The 21,290-nt window shown below is 49.8% G+C and overlaps 1 protein-coding gene across 1 annotated transcript in view; it reads right to left on the reverse strand.

Moving 5' to 3' along the window:
* Window positions 1–21,290, reverse strand: part of LOC144609303 (uncharacterized) — a 64,577-nt gene that overhangs the window by 35,303 nt on the left and 7,984 nt on the right. Inside the window, exons 3-7 of the mRNA XM_078427734.1 lie at window positions 20,471–20,560; window positions 19,252–19,341; window positions 15,087–15,149; window positions 8,676–8,744; window positions 4,719–4,778 (exon numbers count right to left, since the gene is read on the reverse strand). Coding sequence (XP_078283860.1) covers window positions 4,719–4,778; window positions 8,676–8,744; window positions 15,087–15,149; window positions 19,252–19,341; window positions 20,471–20,560 — 372 coding nt within the window. The remainder of the gene's footprint in view (window positions 1–4,718; window positions 4,779–8,675; window positions 8,745–15,086; window positions 15,150–19,251; window positions 19,342–20,470; window positions 20,561–21,290) is intronic.

The raw sequence follows: 21,290 nt of genomic DNA on the forward strand, positions 1-21,290 counted from the left end.
CCGGGTGCTGCTTTTGCCCCAACACCCAAGGACATGTGAGAAGTTAACTTTCCACAGTAAATTGCCCCTTGATGTAGGTGGAAGGCAAAGAGAATGAAAGGAAAACGGATGAGTGCATGAACAAAAAATGTTGTAGGGAAATGAGGCGGGATGAGACCTGTGGGAGTGAGAGCCAGAATGGAGCAAACGGCTCACTTGTGTAAGTGAAGCTGCTGGGGTGTAATAAATGACGCTGTTAACCCGATAACCTTTTATAGAAACAAAGAACTACAGGTGCTGGTTTATAGTAAAGGTAGACACAGAGTACTGGAGTAACTCAGCTGGTCAGGTAGGGCGGCACGGTGGCACAGCGGTAGAGTTGCTGCCTTACAGCGAATGCAGCGCCGGAGACTCAGGTTCCATCCCGACTACGGCGCCGTCTGTACGGAGTTTGTGCGTTCTCCCCGTGACCTGCCTGGGTTTTCTCCGAGATCTCCGGTTTCCTCCCACACTCCAAAGACGTGCAGGTTTGTAGGTTAATTGACTGGGTAAAATGTAAAACTTGTCCCTAGTGTGTGTGTGTAGGATAGTGTTAGTGCGCGGGGATCGCTGGGCGGCGCGGACTCGGTGGGCCGAAGGGCCTGTTTCCGCGCTGTATCTCTAAATCTAAAAAAACAGCATTTCTGGAGAATAAGGATAGGTGATGCTTTGGGTCAGGACCCTTCTTCAGACTGAAAGTAAGGGGTGGGGGTGAACAGCAGGAGACGAGAAAAAAAAACAGAACCAATCGAGGCCAGCCACAAATTACCTCGGGCAGGGTGTTGCCTTGGTGGGGCCATTGTTAGCTTGGGAAAGTGTCAAGTCAAGTCAAGTTTATTTGTCACACACATATACAAGACGTGCAGTGAAATGAAAGTGGCAACGCCTGCGGATTGTGCTAAACTACAAAACAGAATAGAAAAAATAAAATTAACACAAAAAATAAATTAATACAGTACATTAAATGAGTCCCTGGTGATATGAGAGTTAACAGTCCTGATGGCCTGTGGGAAGATACTCCGTCTCATCCTCTCCGTTTTCACAGCGTGACAGCGGAGGCGTTTGCCTGACCGTAGCAGCTGGAACAGTCCATTGCTGGGGTGGTAGGGGTCCCCCATAATGTTGCTGGCTGGATCTGCACCTCCTGATGTATAGGTCCTGCAGGGGGACGAGTGTAGTTCTCATGGTGCGTTCAGCCGAACGCACTACTCTCTGCAGGGCCTTCCTGTCCTGGGCAGAGCTGTTCCCAAACCAGACTGTGATGTTGCCGGACAGGATGCTCTCTACAGCCCCAGAGTAGAAGCACTGAAGGATCCTCAGAGACACTCTGAATTCCCTCAGCTGTATGAGGTGGTAAAGGCGCTGCTTTGCCTTACCCACCAGTGCGGCAATGTGCGTTGTCCGTGTCAGATCCTCTGTGATGTGGACTCCCAGGTATTTAAAGCTGCTCACCCTATCCACAATAGACCCATTTATCTCCAGTGGCGTGTACGTCCTCGGATGTTGAGCCCTTCTAAAGTCCACAATCAGCTCCTTAGTTTTTGTGACATTCAAGATGAGGCTATTGTCCTGACACCAGAGTGCCAGATCAGCCACCTACTCCCGGTAGGGTAGGCCTTCTCATCGTTGTCGGAGATCCGGCCCACCACCACAGTGTCATCAGCGGTCGGTGTTGCCTTCCGGTCACGAGGGGGCCCCGCGGTGGGGGTCCCTCTACGCAGGGATTCTGCCCCTCTCCATCGGGGACCTGGGGTGGAAGGTATTGCACCGAGGAGTCCGCTGCAACCTGTTCCTCGCGCGGTTCACAGACTCGCCAGCCGCCTGCCACTGCTGCGGGTTGGAAGAGTCTGTGTACCACGTGTACATGGAGTGTGTGAGCTTGCAGCCCCTGTTCCAATATCTAAAGGGGCTGCTCCTTGCTTTTTGGCTGCACTTCTCACCCACCGTCCTCATCTTTGGACACCCTGTGCGTAGGGGAGAGGGTAGGGGGGGGTCCGAAGATGTCCTGGTTGGGTTGCTCCTGGGCCTGGCCAAGCTGGCCATCCGCGACTCACGGCGCCAGGCGGAAGAGGGCTCTGCCCGAGCCGGCTGCCTGCCCCTTTTCCGGGGTTACGTCTGCGCACGGGTGGTGTTGGAGGGGGACTTTGCGCTGTCCACGGGCACACTGGGGGATTCCCGGGACCTCTGGGGCCTGGCGGGGAGAATGTCCAGGACCCAGGCACACAGGGGAGTGTTAAGCCCCAGTTTCAGCAGCTTCTCAGCAGGTCTGGTGGGGACTATTGTATTGAAAGCTGAACTAAAATCACAAGGGACACACAATGTGGAGAGCTGAGGGACTGGGTTTATAGGTTCACTGAAGATAGACACAAAACGCTGGAGTAACTCAGTGGGACAGGCAGCGTCTCTGGGGAGAAGGAATGAGTGACGTTTCGGGTCGAGACCCTTCTCCAGACTGATTGTCAGGGGGAGATGGAGACACAGATACAGAAACATAGAAAATAGGTGCAGGAGTAGGCCATTCGGCCCTTCGAGCCTGTACGCACCGCCATTCAATATGATCATGGCTGATCATCCAACTCAGTATCCCGTACCTGCCTTCTCTCCATACCCCCTGATCCCTTTAGCCACAAGGGCCACATCTAACTCCCTCTTAAATATAGCCAATGAACTGGCCTCAACTACCTTCTGAGAATTGCACAGATTCACCACTCTCTGTGTGAAAAAAAACGTTCTCATCTCGGTCCTAAAAGACTTCCCCCTTATCCTTAAACTGTGACCCCTTGTTCTGGACTTCCCCAATATCAGGAACAATCTTCCTGCATCTAGCCTGTCCAACCCCTTAAGAATTTTGTAAGTTTCTATAAGATTCCCCCCTCAATCTTCTAAATTCCAGCGAGTATAAGCCGAGTCTATCCAGTCTTTCTTCATATGAAAGTCCTGCCATCCCAGGAATCAATCTGGTGAACCTTCTCTGTACTCCCTCTATGGCAAGAATGTCTTTCCTCAGATTAGGAGACCAAAACTGTACGCAATACTCCAGGTGTGGTCTCACCAATGCCCGGTACAACTGCAGCAGAACCTCCCTGTTCCTCCACCTCCAATTTCCATCCTGCCCTTAAATATACCTGGACTATCTCTGACATCTCCCTCCCGTTTCTGGACCTCACCATCTCCATCACAGGAGACAGACTAGTGACGGACATTTACTACAAGCCCACCGACTCGCACAGCTATCTGGACTACACTTCTTCCCACCCGGTCCCCTGCAAAAAGCCTATCCCCTACTCCAATTCCTCCGTCTACTCCGCATCTGCGCCCGGGATGAGGTGTTTCAGACTAGGGCTTCCGAGATGTCCTCGTTTTTCAGAAAACGGGGCTTCCCCTCCTCCATTATAGATGAGGCTCTCACTAGTGCCTTTAAAAATCTGCTCATTATATCAAAATATATACAAAGAGCAACTTTAGATAGTTCCTCTGTCCCTCCCTTCCCCTCCTCCTTCCCAGATCTCCCTCTATCTTCCTGTCTCCACCTATATCCTTCCTTTGTCCCACCCCCGACATCAGTCTGAAGAAGGGTCTCGACCCGAAACGTCACCCATTCCTTCTCTCCCGAGATGCTGCCTGACCTGCTGAGTTACTCCAGCATTTTGTGAATAAATCTCCCTGCTCCTATACTCAAATCCCCTCGCTATGAATGCCAACATACCATTCGCTTTCTTCGCCTGCTGCACCTGCATGCCTACTTTCAATGACTGGTGTACCACGACACCCAGGTCTCGTTGCATCTCCCCTTCTCCTAATCGGCCGATATGGAAGGGTAAGGTGCGAAAACGACAGATCTAAGCAGACGATAATCAAGGAAATATGGAATGGTTCATTGCCAATGACAACGAGGCATACGAGACAGTGAAACTGGTCGGAGAACTAGGGAAGGGAAGGGAAAGAGAGAGAGAGAGAGAGGGAAAGCCAGGGTTGCTTAAAGTGAGAGAAGTCAATGTTCATACCGCTGGGCTGTAAGCTGCCCAGGCGAAATATGAGGTGCTGTTCCTCCAATTTGAGTTGGGCCTCACTCTGACAGAGGAGGAGGCCCAGGACAGAGAGGTCAGTGCGGGAATGGGAAGGGGAATTAAAGTGTTTGGCAACCGAGAGATTGTGTAGGCCTAGGCAGACTGAGCAGAGGTGTTCAGTGAAACGATCGCTGAGCCTGCGCTTGGGGGTCTAGCCGATATCTAGGTCCACACCTGGAACAGCGGATACAATAGACAATAGGTGCAGGAGGAGGCCATTTGGCCCTTCGAGCCAGCACCGCCATTCCATGCGAGCATGGCTGATCATTCTCAATCAGTACCCCGTTCCTGCCTTCTCCCCAGACCCCGCTACCCTTAAGAGCTCTATCTAGCTCTCTCTTGAATGCATCCAGAGAATAGGCCTCCACTGCCTTCTGAGGCAGAGAATTCCACAGATTCACAACTCTCTGACTGAAAAAGTTTTTCCTCATCTCAGTTCTAAATGGCCTTACCCCTTATCCTTAAACTGGCCCCTGGTTCTGGACTCCCCCCAACATTGGGAACATGTTTCCTGCCTCTGACGTGTCCGACCTCTTAATAATCTTATACGTTTCGATAAGATCTCCTCTCATCCTTCTAAATTCCAGTGTGTACAAGCCTATACAGTAGATATAGGTTAGACGTCACCATTACCTTACTGCCGACATCAGGAGGACTGGTCGCAAACCTCTGAAGCAGCGATTTCTTTGGAAGCTGGAATAGTCAAATAGAAATTATTTTGATGATCAACTGGCGACAGAATTTACCCTATCCCAGGCCACATTACCCCACTTGACCACACCAGCACAGCGGCAAAGCTAGTACTGTAAATCTCTGGCAGACAGCTCCTGCGAACCTGGTTCAACTGTGACCTCCGGTGCTGCCGGAGTGGAATTTGCACATTATCCCTGTGACTGTGACTCCTTTTTTCTCCCACTCTCCTTCCCCACAGATGCTCCAGCTTCCTGCCTCGTCTCAACGTTATTCCGTTTGGTAGGTTAATTGGCCACTGTAAATTGCCCCTAGTGTGTAAATAAGAGGTGGAATCTGGGAAAGCTGATGGGGACATTGGGAGAATAAATCAGTATCATCATGAATTATGTCAATCACTAATGATTAATGGCTGTGGGCGTACGGAACGAGCTGCCGGACTTCTTCAGTCTGAAGGAGGGTCTCGACCCGAAACGTCACCCATTCCTTCTCTCCCGAGATGCTGCCTGACCTGCTGAGTTCGTCCAGCATTTTGTGAATAAATCAAGCGGCTGGAGGAGGCAGGTGCAATCGCAACGCTTGAGAGACATTTAGACAGGTACATGAAAAGGACGGGTTTAGAGGGATATGGGCCAAATGCACGCAGGTGGGACTAGTGTAGATGGGACATGTTGGCCGGTGTGGGCAGTTGGGCCAAAGGATCCGTTTCCACGTTGCAAGTCAAGTCAAGTCAATTTTACTTGTATAGCACATTTAAAAACAACCCACGTTGACCAAAGTGCTGTACTAAGAAACGAACTTACAATGGCACACAAACATAACAGCACATACATAAACAGTTCACAGCACCCCCTCAGAGAGCCTCAAACGCTAGGGAGTAGACATAGGTTTTGAGCCTGGACTTAAAGGAGTGGATGGAGGGGGCAGTTCCTGATGGGGAGAGGGATGCTGTTCCACAGTCTAGGAGCTGCAACCGCAAAAGCGCGGTCACCCCTGAGCTTAAGCCTAGACCGCGGGATAGTCAGTAGCCCCAAGTCGGCCGACCTGAGGGACCTGGAGATAGAGTGGTGGGTTAGAAGGTTTTTGATATGGGAGGGGGGGGAAGCCCGTTTAGGGCTTTGTATGTGAAGAGGAGGAGCTTGAAGTTGATTCTGTACCGTACTGGGAGCCAGTGGAGAGAGGCCAGAATCGGGGTGATGTGGTCCCTTTTACGGGCGCCCGTCAGGAGTCTCGCTGCGGCGTTTTGGACCAATTGCGGGCGGGACAGGGATGATTGGCTGATCCCAGTGTACAGGGAGTTGCAGTAGTCTAGGCGGGAGGAGATGAACGCGTAGGTGATTTGTTCAATGCCGTCAAATTGGAGGAATGGTTTGATTTTAGCTATGGTGCGAAGCTGGAAGAAGCTGGCGTTTACCACAGCGTTGACTTGCTCCATGACTCTATCAGGGGGTGCTCGGTGGTTGGCACAGCCTTAGTGGGCCAGGGAACAATTTCTGTGCTGTGTGATTCTACGACACTGACCTCCTATTTCGCTTGGGCAGTTTACACCCCAGCGGTATGAACATTGACTTCTCTAACTTCAGGTAGTCCCTGTTTCCCCTCTCTATCCCCTCCCCAGTTCTCCCACTAGTCCCTGTCTCCGACTACATCCTATTTTTGTCCCGCCCCCTCCCCTAACATCGTTCTGAAGAAGGGTCTCGACCCGAAACGTCACCCGTTCCTTCTCTCCCGAGATGCTGCCTGACCCGCTGAGTTACTCCAGCATTTTGTGTCAACCTACGATACTGAAAGGCCCGTAGGTATTCCTTGGCAGGGAGTGTCAGCAGGTTATTCAGCCATAGACTATTTTGGAGGTCTCGCTGAACCCTTGAGTCGGCAGATTTGACAACAGTGTGGAACCCACCTTCTACCCAACCTCAACAAAGTTCACAGACAACAAGACGTACAGGTATGTAGGTTAATTGGCTGGGTAAAATGTTTATAAAAAATAAAAAAATTGTCCCTAGTGGGTGTAGGATAGCGTTAATGTGCGGGGATCACTGGGCGGCACGGACTTGGAGGGCCGAAAAGGCCTGTTTCCGGCTGTATATATATGATGATGATAAGAATATCCACCCCAAACCCCCGACTCACAAAAAGCCCCCCATCCGACCAAGGTCATGAATGAGACAGAAAACGTTGCGTTAAGCAGGTCTTAAGTCTGTTTTCTTACAGTTTTGCCGCTCTTTAGTAATGGGAAGAGTCTAGGACTAGAGGCTGTAGCTTCAGAAAGAATGGACATATGTTTAGAAAGGAGATAAGAGGGAACCTCTTCAGTCAGAGGGCGGTGAATCTGCAGAATTCATTGCAACACACGGCTGTGGAGGTCAGGTCTTTGGGTATTTTTTTAATAATAATAATAATATGCCATTATTGTCATTGTACGAACAGATGTCATTGTAAGGTGCAGTTTGACAGATTCTTGATTAGTAAAGGTGTTGGGGGATGTCGGACGGCAGGAGAATGGGGTGAAGAGGGAAAGATAGATCAGCCACAATTGAATGGGGGAGTAGACATAGAATCATAGAAAATAGGTGCAGGAGGAGGCCATTCGGCCCTTCGAGCCTGTACGCACCACCATTCAATATGATCATGGCTGATCATCCAACTCAGTATCCCGTACCTGCCTTCTCCCCATACCCCCTGATCCCTTTAGCCACAAGGGCCACATCTAACTCCCTCTTAAATATAGCCAATGAACTGGCCTCAACTACCTTCTGTGGCAGAGAATTCCACAGATTCACCACTCTCTGTGTGAAAATAAACGTTCTCATCTCGGTCCTAAAAGACTTCCCCCTTATCCTTAAACTGTGACCCCTTGTTCTGGACTTCCCCAACATCGGGAACAATCTTCCTGCATCTAGCCTGTCCAACCCCTTAAGAATTTTGTACGTTTCTATAAGATCCCCCCTCAATCTTCTAAATTCCAGCGAGTACAAGTCTATCCAGTCTTTCTTCATATGAAAGTCCTGCCATCCCAGGAATCAATCTGGTGAACCTTCTCTGTACTCCCTCTATGGCAAGAATGTCTTTCCTCAGATTAGGAAACCAAAACTGTACGCAATACTCCAGGTGCGGTCTCACCAATGCCCTGTACAACTGCAGCAGAACCTCCCTGCTCCTATACTCAAATCCCCTCGCTATGAATGCCAACATACCATTCGCTTTCTTCGCCTGCTGCACCTGCATGCCTACTTTCAATGACTGGTGTACCACGACACCCAGGTCTCGTTGCATCTGCCCTTCTCCTAATCGGCCGATATGGAAGGGTAAGGTGCGAAAACGACAGATCAAAGCAGACGATAATCAAGGAAATATGGAATGATTCATTGCCAATGACAACGAGGCATACGAGACAGTGAAACTAGTCGGAGAACTAGGGAAGGGAAGGGAAAGAGGGAGAGAGAGGGAAAGCCAGGGTTGCTTAAAGTGAGAGAAGTCAATGTTCATACCTCTGGGCTGTCAGCTGCCCAGGCGAAATATGAGGTGCTGTTCCTCCAATTTGCATTGGGCCTCACTCTGACAGTGGAGGAGGCCCAGGACAGAAAGGTCAGTGTGGGAATGGGAAGTAAAGTGTTTGGCAACCGAGAGATTGTGTAGGCCTAGGCAGACTGAGCAGAGGTGTTCAGTGAAACGATCGCCAAGCCTGCGCTTGGGGTCTAGCCGATATCTAGGTCCACACCTGGAACAGCGGATACAATAGACAATAGACAATAGGTGCAGGAGGAGGCCATTTGGCACTTCGAGCCAGCACCGCCATTCTGACGGGCCGAATGGCCTAATTCTGTTCCTGTAACTCACGAACTTGATATTAGCTGGAGGATGCTCTCCAGTCAACAGGCTTCTTCAGCCCAATCTTACCTCACGACTAGCAGTGGTCAATGGACTTTCTGGGGTTCTGTCATTGCACTTGTTTGGTTGATTGGGAGTCTGGAACAAAAGAAGAAACTAGTCGTTGCCAATCAACAAGTGGAAAGAGCTCACAATATGTCAACTGACCTTCGGACCAATGAACCGGTACAGCTTCACCACTCACACTTTTCTATGCAAACTAAATCTCGCAAGGCTTCTTACAATCACATTTTAATTTTATGTAAAGTCCTGTTCAGCTCCGTTTTCTGTTCGGATTCAAATGTGAAGGAATTATTCGCCTTGCAAATCATTCGGCCTCCGAAAATTGACACTTGACACAGCAACGCAGACGGCTTAGACAATAGGTGCAGGAGGAGGCCATTCGGCCCTTCGAGCCAGCACCACCGTTCAATGTGATCATGGCTGATCATTCTCAATCGGTACCCCGTTCCGGCCTTCCCCCCATACCCCCTGACTCCGCTATCCTTAAGAGCTCCATCTAGCTCTCTCTTGAATGCATTCAGAGAATTGGCCTCCGCTGCCCTCTGAGGCAGAGAATTCCACAGATTCACAACTCTCTGACTGAAAAAGTTTGTCCTCATCACCGTTCTAAATGGCCTACCCCTTATTCTTAAACTGTGTGGCCCCTTGTTCTGGACTCCCCCAACATTGGGAACATGTTTCCCGCCTCTAACGTGTCCAACCCCTTAATAATCTTATACGTTTCGATAAGATCTCCTCTCATCCTTCTAAATTCCAGTGTATACAAGCCTAGTCGCTCCTTTATAGACAATAGACAATAGGTGCAGGAGTAGGCCATTCAGCCCTTCGAGCCAGCACCGCCATTCAATGCGATCATGGCTGATCACTCTCAATCAGTACCCCGTTCCTGCCTTCTCCCCATACCCCCTCACTCCACTATCCTTAAGAGCTCTATCCAGCTCTCTCTTGAAAGCATCCAACGAACTGGCCTCCACTGCCTTCTGAGGCAGAGAATTCCACACCTTCACCACTCTCTGATTGAAAAAGTTCTTCCTCATCTCCGTTCTAAATGGCCTACCCCTTTACATTTGATGTTAACAGTCAGATTAAACAGCGAGGCTTACTTTACATGTGATGTTAACAGTGAGATTAAAAAGAATATGTGGGTGCATAATGATCAGCCAGGGTTCCTATCTAGGGAGTCTGACCTGCACCAACACAAGCATGGCACAACTCAATGACGAGACGGGGCAGGCTTGGTTACTGGAAACATGGAAAATAGATGCGGGAGGAGGCCATTTGGCCCTTCGAACCAACACCACGTCCTCAGGTTTGGACTGCCTATAGGGGGCGTAGCTGTGTTCTGCAGCTGCGGCTCACCGGCAGTCTCTCTGTCTTTTTTTTGTTTTTGTCTTTGTTATCGTTTAAGTGTTTCTTTTGATTTATTTTTAACTCTGTATATGTGGGGGGTGGTGGAAACCTTTTTTTCTAATCTCCTCCTCAACGGGGATGCGACCTTTATCGTGTCGTATCTCCGTTCGCGCTACGGCCTAACACCGTGGAGTCGGCGGCCTCCAGCTGGGATCGACCTTGAAGACTCCGGTCGCAGGGCCTGGACTTACCATCTCAGAGGCTTCGGCCGTGGGCCCTGCAGACCGCAACATCGGGAGTTCGCAGGTCCCTGGCTGGCGACCGGCTTTCGGGAGCTCCAGCCGTAGCAGCTTCGACCGCCCCGGAGCGCGAGGTTTGATTGACCCGCTCGCAGGCCCTTCATCGCCCTGCGTGGCCTGGCCGCGGCACTTTCCATCGCCCGGTGGGGGCTCAGGACCTTCATCGGCCTGCTCGGCTCGGCCCTGGGACCTTCCATGGCCCGGTGGGGGCTTCAAAAGTCGGGAGCCTCGATCACCTCGTGGCACCACGGGAGAAGAATGAGGAGGAGATAAGACTTTTCTTTGCCTTCCATCACAGTGAGGGTGTGCCTGGAGCAATCACTGTGATGGCCGTTTGTGTTAAAAATTGTAATTGTGTGTCTTGTGTTCTTTATTGTCTACTGCCGGACCCTGACGTGAGAGGACGCTGGCGATATTTGTTCGCCGCTTCTCCGTCAGGACAGTTTGTCTGTTTGTTTTTATGTCTTGACTGTTTTTGTAAAGCGTCTTTGAGCATTAGGAAAAGCACTATAAAAAATAAATGTTTATTATTATTATTATTATTATAGTCAAGTCAGGCTTTAACCTTACAGCTGAGCAGACTTTGACACCAGAGGATATCTGGTGGTTCTGAGCAAGATCTTAACAAAAGGTAACCCTCCTTCCAAGGAAAGAAGAGGGATCAAACTAGACACACAGGGAAGTACTCAACTAATTATGTCAGCAAAGGACCAGAGAAGCTTACAATACAATACAATACAATACATCTTTATTGTCATTGTACAGGGGTACAACGAGATTGGGAATGCGCCTCCCATACGATGCAATAATTTAATTAGCTAGTCAGTATTAATTTAAACAACCCAATGAAACAAATTGTAACAGTTTTAAAACAGAATAAAGTGCAAGTAGATCTGTGCCGGTTCACTGTGCGATGTGACCATCCGGCTCAGCAGGACCGGTTCATGGCCCTGGGGATGAAGCTGTTCCAGAGTCTGGAGGTGCGGGCGTAGAAGGCCTTGTATCGTCTGCCCGATGGTAGAAGTTCGAACAGACTGTTGCAGGGGTGTGAGGAGTCTTTGTGGATGCTGGTGGCTTTTCTGAGGCATCGTGTGTTGTAGATGCCCTCCAAGGCTGGTAGCTGTGTTCCGATGGTCCTCTGAGCTCTATGGGCTACCCTCTGAAGAGCTCTCCTCTCTGCCTCCGTGCAGCTGAGGTACCACACAGGGATGCCATGCGTTAGGATGCTCTCTATGGTGCAGCGGTAGAAGGTCGTCAGCAGCTGTTGGGGTAGACCAGACTTCTTCAGTGTTCTCAGGTAGAACAGTCGTTGCTGTGCCTTCTTGACCAGCGCAGCAGTGTTATTGGACCATGTTAGGTCCTCCGAAATGTGAGTGCCCAGAAACTTGAAGCTGGACTCATCTCATATTTCAATCTCGACCCGAAACGTCCCCCATTTCCTTCTCTCCAAGATGCTGCCTGACCTGCTGAGTTACTCCAGCATTTTGTGATGCCTCATATGTCAATTGACACCACCAAAAATGCATGTGCGCCTGCAACTCCCCAACTTACCTTTTGTCCTGCCATTTTACCAGCAGGTGCTTTCAAGCAATTATCATTCTCTAGGGAATAAACCAGATGGTCTGTTATACATATTCAGTCCAATTCCGAGTCTATATCTCATTTCAATTCACGACTCCCCGTACTTAATGACTACCGACACTCAAGGAACAAATTTTAAATCCCCTATGCCTTCTCTGAAAGCAAGGTATGCAGAACTCCAAGTGAACTCATGATGGTCTTCAGCAGATTTATAATCTCAAGTCAAGTTCATTTGTCCCATACACATAAATGTGCAGTGAAATGAAAGATTACCCACAGTCCAACAATAAGACCAATAAAAACAAGCAATAACACACAATCAAACAAAAAGAAACATCCATCACAGTGAGTCTCCTCCAGTCACCTCCTCACTGTGATGGAAGGCCAGAATGTCTTTTCTCTTCCCCTGCTGTCTTCTCCCGCAGTCGGGCTGTTGAATTTGCCACGTTCCAGGCAGCGCCGGACGGCAGCGGGCCGACCCAAGCCCCGCGACCCGGGGCGGTCGAAGACGCTGCCACTGCACGTCGAGGCGGTCGTGGCTCCCGACATTGAAGCCCCCGCCGGGCAGAGAAAATCCCGCAGCCTATTTCAGGCCGCGCCAGACGGTGAAAAGTCCGCGGCGGGTCGACCCAAGCCCCGCGATACGGGGCGGGCGTAGGCGTTGCCGCTGCCGGAGCTCCCGATGGGGGTGGTGGGGTGGGGTGGGGGAAACCTTTCTTTTTTACGTTTCTTCCACACGGCGCGGGGTGCGGCTCGGCCGCGGGGCCTTCCATCGCCCGCGGGGCCTTCCATCGCCCGGTGCGGCTCGGCCGCTGGACTTCAGTGCCCGGTGCGGCTCGGCCGCGGGACTTTACATCGCTGGTGCGGCTCGGCTGCGGGACTTAGCAGCGCACGGTACGGCCGCGGGGCCTTCCATCGCCCGGCTCGGCCACGGGACGTTTCAGCACCCGGTACGGCTCGGCCGCGGGGCCTTCAATCGCCCGGCTCGGCCGCGGGACGTTTCAGCGCCCGGTGCGGCTCGGCCGCGGGGACTTCCATCCCCTTGCGGGGACTGTGCGGGTCGGTCGGGGACGAGCTGTCTGTCCGTGGGGGAAGAGAGTGGAAGTTTTGTTGCCTCCATCACAGTGAGGGGGTGTTTGGAGTCACTGTGATGGATGTTTGTGTTGGGGTTGTGTGTCTTGTGTTCTTTTTTTTTGCGTGACTGCTGGATATTTAATTTCGTTCGGTACCTGGGTACCGAATGACAAATAAAGCTCTGTATTCCTGTATCACTACTTTCTCAAGGGCAATTAGAGATGAACAATAGTTGTTGGTCTCGCCACACAGATGACAAGAGAGAAATGAATAACCAAAGGGAAAGACTTAGTGTAAGAAAATAACTGCAAATGCTGGTATTTATCGAAGGTATTTATTCACAAAATGCCGGAGTAACTCAGCAGGTCAGGCAGCATCTCAGGAGAGAAGGAATGGGTGACGTTTCGGGTCGAGACCCTTCCTCATACTGACATTACATTAGAATGACCTTCCTCAGAAAGACTTACATTATTCATCTCCTCTTAATACTGCATTTCTAAAATTAAAGCAGCATTTATTCCACCATTCCTTGTGCTTTTGCTAGCTTTAATGGAGTGTTAAATTGTACATTTTAAAAATAATTTTCACTAAATAAAAAGGGCCAAGACTGGCAGGGAGTACGAAGTTGACCTGATAAAGTTTGTTAATGGGGGGATCGTCATATGTTGAAAGACTGGAGCGACTAGGCTTGTATAAACTGGAATTTAGAAGGATGAGAGGAGATCTTATCGAAACGTATAAGATTATTAAGGCGTTGGACACGTTAGAGGCAGGAAACATGTTCCCAATGTTGGGGGAGTCCAGAACCAGGGGCCACAGTTTAAGAATAAGGGGTCGGCCATTTAGAACTGAGATGAGGAAAAACTTTTTCAGTCAGAGAGTTGTGAATCTGTGGAATTCTCAGCCTCAGAAGGCAGTGGAGGCCAATTCTCTGAATGCATTCAAGAGAGAGCTAGATAGAGCTCCTAAGGATAGCGGAGTCAGGGGGTATGGGGAGAAGGCAGGAACGGGGTACTGATTGAGAATGATCAGCCATGATCACATTGAATGGCGGTGCTGGCTCGAAGGGCCGAATGGCCTCCTCCTGCACCTATTGTCTATTGACTCAGACTTGAACCTATCTTCAGCTGTGATCTGTGTAGAGAAGGCACGTTCTCCCTTTGACTTTGCCCCTGTTTGTTCTTTCCTCTGACATCCAAAGATGTGCTAAAGTAAATAAACCCTAGTGTGGCAGGAACATCAGAGTGGAGCACATCAGGGAAATAAATGGGCAAATTGATTTGATGAGATTGCTGGGACAGCCACCATAGACGCAATGTCAAGTCAAGTCAAGTTAATTTTATTTGTATAGCACATTTAAAAACAACCCACGTTGACCAAAGTGCTGTACATCAGTTCAGGTACTAAGAACGAACATACAATGGCACACAAACATAACAGCACATACATAAACAGTTCACAGCACCCCCTCAGAGGGCCTCAAACGCTAGGGAGTAGAGATAGGGTTTTGAGCTTGGACTTAAAGGAGTGGATGGAGGGGGCAGTTCTGATGGGGAGAGGGATGCTGTTCCACAGTCTAGGAGCTGCAACCGCAAAAGCGCGGTCACCCCTGAGCTTAAGCCTAGACCGCGGGATAGTGAGTAGCCCCAAGTCGGCCGACCTGAGGGACCTGGAGGTAGAGTGGTGGGTTAGAATTTGACCGGTTGTTGGGTTTCAGGGGGAGATAAAGCTGTGTGTCATTCGCATAGCAGTGGAAAGAAATGCCGTGCCTTTGAATGATTTGGCCGAGGGGGAGCATGTAGAGAGAGAACAGAATGGAGCCCAGGATGGAGCCTTGTGGAACCCCGCAGGAGAGGCTAGATGGGGAAGAGGAATAATTGCAATGGGCCAAAAGGCCTCCTTGTTGTAAGAAACAATGGCAAGATGATGCAACAGTGTTAATAGACAATAGACAATAGGTGCAGGAGGAAGCCATTCGGCCCTTTGAGCCAGCACCGCCATTCAATGTGATCATGGCTGATCATTCTCAATCAGTACCCCGTTCCTGCCTTCTCCCCATACCCCCTGACTCCGCTATCCTAAAGAGCCACGACGATGTTGATCGTTAACATACCTGTTCCACACTCTTGAACGCACTTCTTGAAATTGGGGTACAATGCAAGGCATCATTCCGAGGCTGAAACCAAACAGAAATTGGGTAACGACAAGATACACCTCTATTGTACGAACCCAGACTCCATTTTATCCCAGAGTTCAATTTGTCCTCCAGTGATAAGCATCTACACAGCCCCTCATTCACCAGCTAAGGGGACAACTAATTACTTAAGCACAGTATTACAGAAAGCCTATAGTAAAGCCATCATAGGTAGACACCGCCCCCGTCACAGATTCACACAGCACGGAAACATGTCAGATAGCCCGACGCATCCAAATTAGTTACCTTACCTAGTCCCATCTGCCCTTGTTTGGCTCATATCACTCTAAACCTTTAAATTCATGTATCTATCAAAAATGCTTTTTAAACATTGTAACTTCCTCGGGCCGCTCATTGCAAAGAACCACCAGACTGTGTGAAAAAAATTGTCCCTTGGGTTCACTTTAAATCTTTCCCCTCTCACCTGGCCTCTATTTGTTTTACTCTATTACCTTGGGGAGTAGACTGCGACCATTCATTTTATCATGCCACTCATTTATATACTAAAACTCTCGTTTGTTGTCTTGTATAACAGGTATAACAGGTATAACAGAGCTTTATTTGTCGTTCGGTACCGAAGAACCGATCGAAACTACATAGCAGTCATAGAAAAAAAAAGAACACAAGACACACGACCCCAACACAAACGTCCATCACAGTGACTCCAAACACCCCCTCACTGTGATGGAGGCAACAAAACTTCCCCTCTCTTCCCCACGCCCACGGACAGACAGCTCGTCCCCGACCGACCCGCACAGTCCCCGCACCGGGCGCTGAAACGTCTCGCGGCCGAACCGGGCGATGAAAGGCCCGCGACCAAGCCTTGCGCAGCTAAGTCCCGCAGCCGAGCCTCACCAGCGGTGAAAAGTCCCGCAGCCGAGCCGCACCGGGCGGTGTTAAGTCCCGCAGCCGAGCCGCACCAGCGGTGAAAAGTCCCGCAACCGGGCGGTGTTAAGTCCCGCAGCCGAGTTGCACCGGGCGGTGTTAAGCCCCGCAGCCGAGCTGCACCGGGCGGTGTTAAGCCCCGCAGCCGAGCTGCACCGGGCGGTGTTAAGCCCCGCAGCCGAGCTGCACCAGGCGGTGTTAAGCCCCGCAGCCGAGCTGCACCGGGCGATGTAAGTCGGATGTAAGTTTAAGGATAGCGGAGTCAGGGGGTACGGGGAGAAGGCAGGAACGGGGTGCTGATTGAGAATGATCAGCCATGATCGCATTGAATGGCGGTGCGTACAGGCTCGAAGGGCCGAATGGCCTACTCCTGCACCTATTGTCTATTGTTTGTCACTGAACTTCGGCCAAAAACGGTACACGATAGCGCGACAGTTTTAGGCCCACCTCAATCACCATTGTCACTTTGGTGATAATGCAAGTAGTTTTATTGAAATCGGTGTTATATTTTTAATGTTATTCATATTTTTAAGTTTAAAAGGAGGGGAGGGGGAGGGGAGGAGGGGGGAAGTGGGGGAGAAGGGAGGGGGGGTTGAGAAGAGAGGAGGGGGGGGGGAGGGGGGGGTGCTGCATCAATGGAGGAGAGGTTTGGGCCCAACAGGTCCACTTGGTCTTGATTTTATATACCTCTATAAGATCACTCCTCAGCCTCCTCTGCTCCAGGGTGAAAAAGACCCATTCTATCCAGTCTCTCCTTAAAACTCAACTCCTCTTGACACAGTAACATCCTTGCATAATTGCACTGCGATATAATTGCATCAAGATGTTTTTCATCTTATAATAATAAATGCCAAATTATTATTTGCCACCCCAACTAATATACCTGCACATTAACGCACAATAATCATTGGACAAGTTACTGGTACGGGATTTATTCACAAAATGCTGGAGTAACTCAGCAGGTCAGGCAGCATCTCGGGAGAGAAGGAATGGGTGACGTTTCGGGTCGAGACCCTTCTTCAGACTGATGTCAGGGGGGGCGGGACAAAGGAAGGATATAGGTGGAGACGGGAAGATAGAGGGAGAACTGGGAAGGGAGAGGGGAAGGGAGGGACAGAGGGACTATCTAAAGTTGGAGAAGTCAATGTTCATACCACTGGGCTGAAAACTGCCCAGGCGAAATATGAGATGCTGTTCCTCCAATTTCCGGTGGGCCTCACTATGGCATTTATTATTATAAGATTTAAAACATCTTGATGCAATTATATCGCAGTGCAACTATGCAAGGATGTTAATGTGTCAAGTAACACAGGAGGAGGCACATGTCAGAAAGGTCAGACTGTGAATGGGAGGGGGAGTTGAAGTGCTCGGCCACCGGGAGATCAGTTTGGTTAATGCGGACCGAGCGCAGGTGTTCAGCGAAGCGATCGCCGAGCCTGCGTTTGGTTTCGCCGATGTAAATAAGTTGACATCTAGAGCAGCGGGTGCAATAGATGAGGTTGGAGGAGGTGCAGGTGAACCTTTGTCTCAACTGAAAAGACTGTTTGGGTCCTTGGATGGAGTTGAGGGGGGAGGTAAAGGGACAGGTGTTGCATCTCGTGCGGTTGCAGGGGAAAGTGCCAGGGGTTGGGGTGGTTTGGGTAGGAAGGGACGAGTGGACCAGGGAGTTACGGAGGGAACGGTCTCTGCGGAACGCAGAGAGGGGAGGGGGTGGGAAGATATGGCCAGTGGTGGGGTCCCGTTGTAGGTGACGGAAATGTTGGTGGATGATATGTTGGATCCGCTGGCTGGTGGGGTGGAAGGTGAGAACGAGGGGGATTCTGTCCTTGTTACGAGTGGAGGGAGGGGGAGCAAGAGCGGAGCTGCGGGATGTAGAAGAGACCCTAGTGAGAGCCTCATCTATAATGGAGGGGGGGAAGCCCTGTTTTCTGAAGAACGAGGACATCTCAGAAGCCCAAGTGTGAAACACCTCATCCCGGGCGCAGATGCGGCGTAGACGGAGGAATTGGGAGTAGGGGATAGACTTTTTGCAGGAGACCGGGTGGGAAGAAATGTAGGGCAGATAGCTGTGGGAGTCAGTGGGTTTATAGTAAATGTCCGTCACTAGTCTCCTGTGATGGAGATGGTGAGGTCCAGAAACGGGAGGGAGATGTCGGAGATAGTCCAGGTACTGGTACGGGAACTGCTCTGCCCACAGCCACAAATCACTACAGAGAGTGGTGAAGAGTGGTGAAGACGGCACAGCACATCACTGGCAACTGTCTCCCGGACATTCAGGACATTTTCTATGGCAGGCACGCAGCATCATCAAGGACCACAGCCACCCAGCACGTAGGCTGTTCTCTTTGTTACCGTCAGGCAGATGATACAGTATGGCTGTGTGTACCACCAGATTTAAGCACAGTTTCTACCATCAGGCCATCAGGCTTCTGAACTCACAAACACATTTCAAATCATAAATGTTGATTATTTTTAATATTGTCTTTTTTACCTATTTTTAATATTGTCTTTTTACCTTACTAATGTCATTTTTAAAATCTTATTTATCCTTGGAATATTACTGCTGAGGTGACCCGTTGTCTTGTCAAATACATTTCATTGTACCGTTGACCCTGTGCCAACCTACATATGACAAATAACATTTATTATTATTATTATTATTATAACTAAGTCCCTTGAAACAACAAGACTTAAGGATGGCAAGGTCGAGCTGCTACCTTGCAGCACCGGAGACTCGGGTTCGATCGTTTGTAGGTTAATTGGCTTCAGTAAGAATTGTAAATTGCCCCTAGAGTGGAGAATTGTGCTAGCGTACGGGGTGATCGCTGCTCGGCACAGACTCAGTGGGCCGAAGGGCCTGTTTCCACGCTGTATCTCTAAAGTGGAAACAGGCCCTTCGGCCCACCAAGACCGTGCCGACAAGCAATCACCACGTACACAAGTTCCAACTTACACACTAGGGACTGTTTACAATTTTAGTGGCCTTTATCACAAGGCGTGGACTCATATTTTGTCTGGTAATCAATCCTGTGGGTATATTACAATGGGTGACGTTTCGGACTGAAGAAGGGTCTCGACCTGAAACGTCACCCGTTCCTTCTCTCCTGAGATGCTGCCCGACCTGCTGAGTTACTCCAGCATTTTGTGAAATAAATACTTTCGATTTGTATCAGCATCAGCAGTTATTTTCTTGGATTACCTGGCGTGCTTTAGGAAAGTCATCCAGCTGGGTCTCCTGTCCTGTGGTGCTCACAGAAACTCTGCTACGCAGAATACGCCCTGTGGTTGCCTAAACAGAAATAAACACATTATTATTATTATTATAACTAAGTCCCTTGAAACATCAAGACTTAAGGATGGCAAGGTCGAGCTGCTACCTTGCAGCACCAGAGACTCGAGTTCGATCGTTTGTAGGTTAATTGGCTTCAGTAAGAATTGTAAATTGCCCCTAGAGTGGAGAATCGTGCTAGCGTACGGGGTGATCGCTGGTCGGCACAGACTCAGTGGGCCGAAGGGCCTGTTTCCACGCTGTATCTCTAAAGTCCAAAGTTTGAACTTTAGATACACAGCGCGGAAACAGGCACTTCGGCCCACCAAGACCGTGCCGACAAGCAATCACCACGTACACAAGTTCCAACTTACACACCAGGGACTGTTTACAATTTTAGTGGCCTTTATCACAAGGCGTGGACTAATATTTTGTCTGGTAATGAATCCTGTGGGTATATTACAATGCAAACCAACCATGTTATATACTGCGTGTCTAGATTTAGATATACAGCGCGGAAACAGGCCCTTCGGCCCACCGAGTCCGCGCCGCCCAGCGATCCCCGCTCACCAACACTATCCTACACACACTAGGGACAATTTTTACATTTACCCAGTCAATTAACCTACATACCTGTAGGTCTTTGGAGTGTGGGAGGAAACCGAAGATCTCGGAGAAAACCCACGCAGGTCACGGGGAGAACGTACAAACTCCGTACAGACGGCGCCCGTAGTCAGGATCGAACCTGAGTCTCCGGCGCTGCATTCGCTGTAAGGCAGCGACTCTACCGCTGCACCACCGTGCCACACAGTGCCGAGCCTCCTGTCACAGGAGGACAGCACTGTGGAAGGTGCTACCATTCAAATAACCCAAACTGGCAGGGTTTGAACCCACATTAGTCAGGATCATTGTGCTTACATTGGATTACCTGGTATTTATTTCACAAAATGCTGGAGTAACTCAGCAGGTCAGGCAGCATCTCAGGAGAGAAGGAATGGGTGACGTTTCGGACTGAAGAAGGGTCTCGACCCGAAACGTCACCCATTCCTTCTCTCCTGAGATGCTGCCTGACCTACTGAGTTACTCCAGCATTTTGTGAAATAAATACTTTCGATTTGTATCAGCATCAGCAGTTATTTTCTTAGATTACCTGGCGTGCTTTAGGAAAGTCATCCAGCTGGGTCTCCTGCTCTGTGGTGCTCACAGAAACTCTGCTACGCAGAATACGCCCTGTGGTTGCCTAAACAGAAATAAACACATTATTATTATTGTCCCTTGAAACATCAAGACTTAAGGATAGCAAGGTCGAGCTGCTACTTTGCAGCACCCGAGACTCGAGTTCGATCGTTTGTAGGTTAATTGGCTTCAGTAAGAATTGTAAATTGCCCCTAGAGTGGAGAATCGTGCTAGCGTACGGGGTGATCGCTGGTCGGCACAGACTCAGTGGGCCGAAGGGCCTGTTTCCACGCTGTATCTCTAAAGTCCAAAGTTTGAACTTTAGATATACAGCGCGGAAACAGGCCCTTCGGCCCACCAAGACCGTGCCGACAAGCAATCACCACGTACACAAGTTCCAACTTACACACCAGGGACTGTTTACAATTTTAGTGGCCTTTATCACAAGGCGTGGACTCATATTTTGTCTGGTAATCAATCCTGTGGGTATATTACAATGCAAACCAACCATGTTATATACTGTGTGTCTAGATTTAGATTTTGATTTAGAGATACAGCGCGGAAACAGGCCCTTCGGCCCACTGAGTCCGCGCCGCCCAGCGATCCCCGCTCACCAACACTATCTTACACACACTAGGGACAATTTTTTTTACATTTACCCAGTCAATTAACCTACATACCTGTACGTCTTTGGAGTGTGGGAGGAAACCGAAGATCTCGGAGAAAACCCACGCAGGTCACGGGGAGAACGTACAAACTCCGTACAGACGGCGCCCGTAGTCAGGATCGAACCT

The sequence above is a fragment of the Rhinoraja longicauda genome, chromosome 34 (genome assembly GCF_053455715.1).
Source record: "Rhinoraja longicauda isolate Sanriku21f chromosome 34, sRhiLon1.1, whole genome shotgun sequence".
Taxonomy (NCBI): domain Eukaryota; kingdom Metazoa; phylum Chordata; class Chondrichthyes; order Rajiformes; family Arhynchobatidae; genus Rhinoraja; species Rhinoraja longicauda.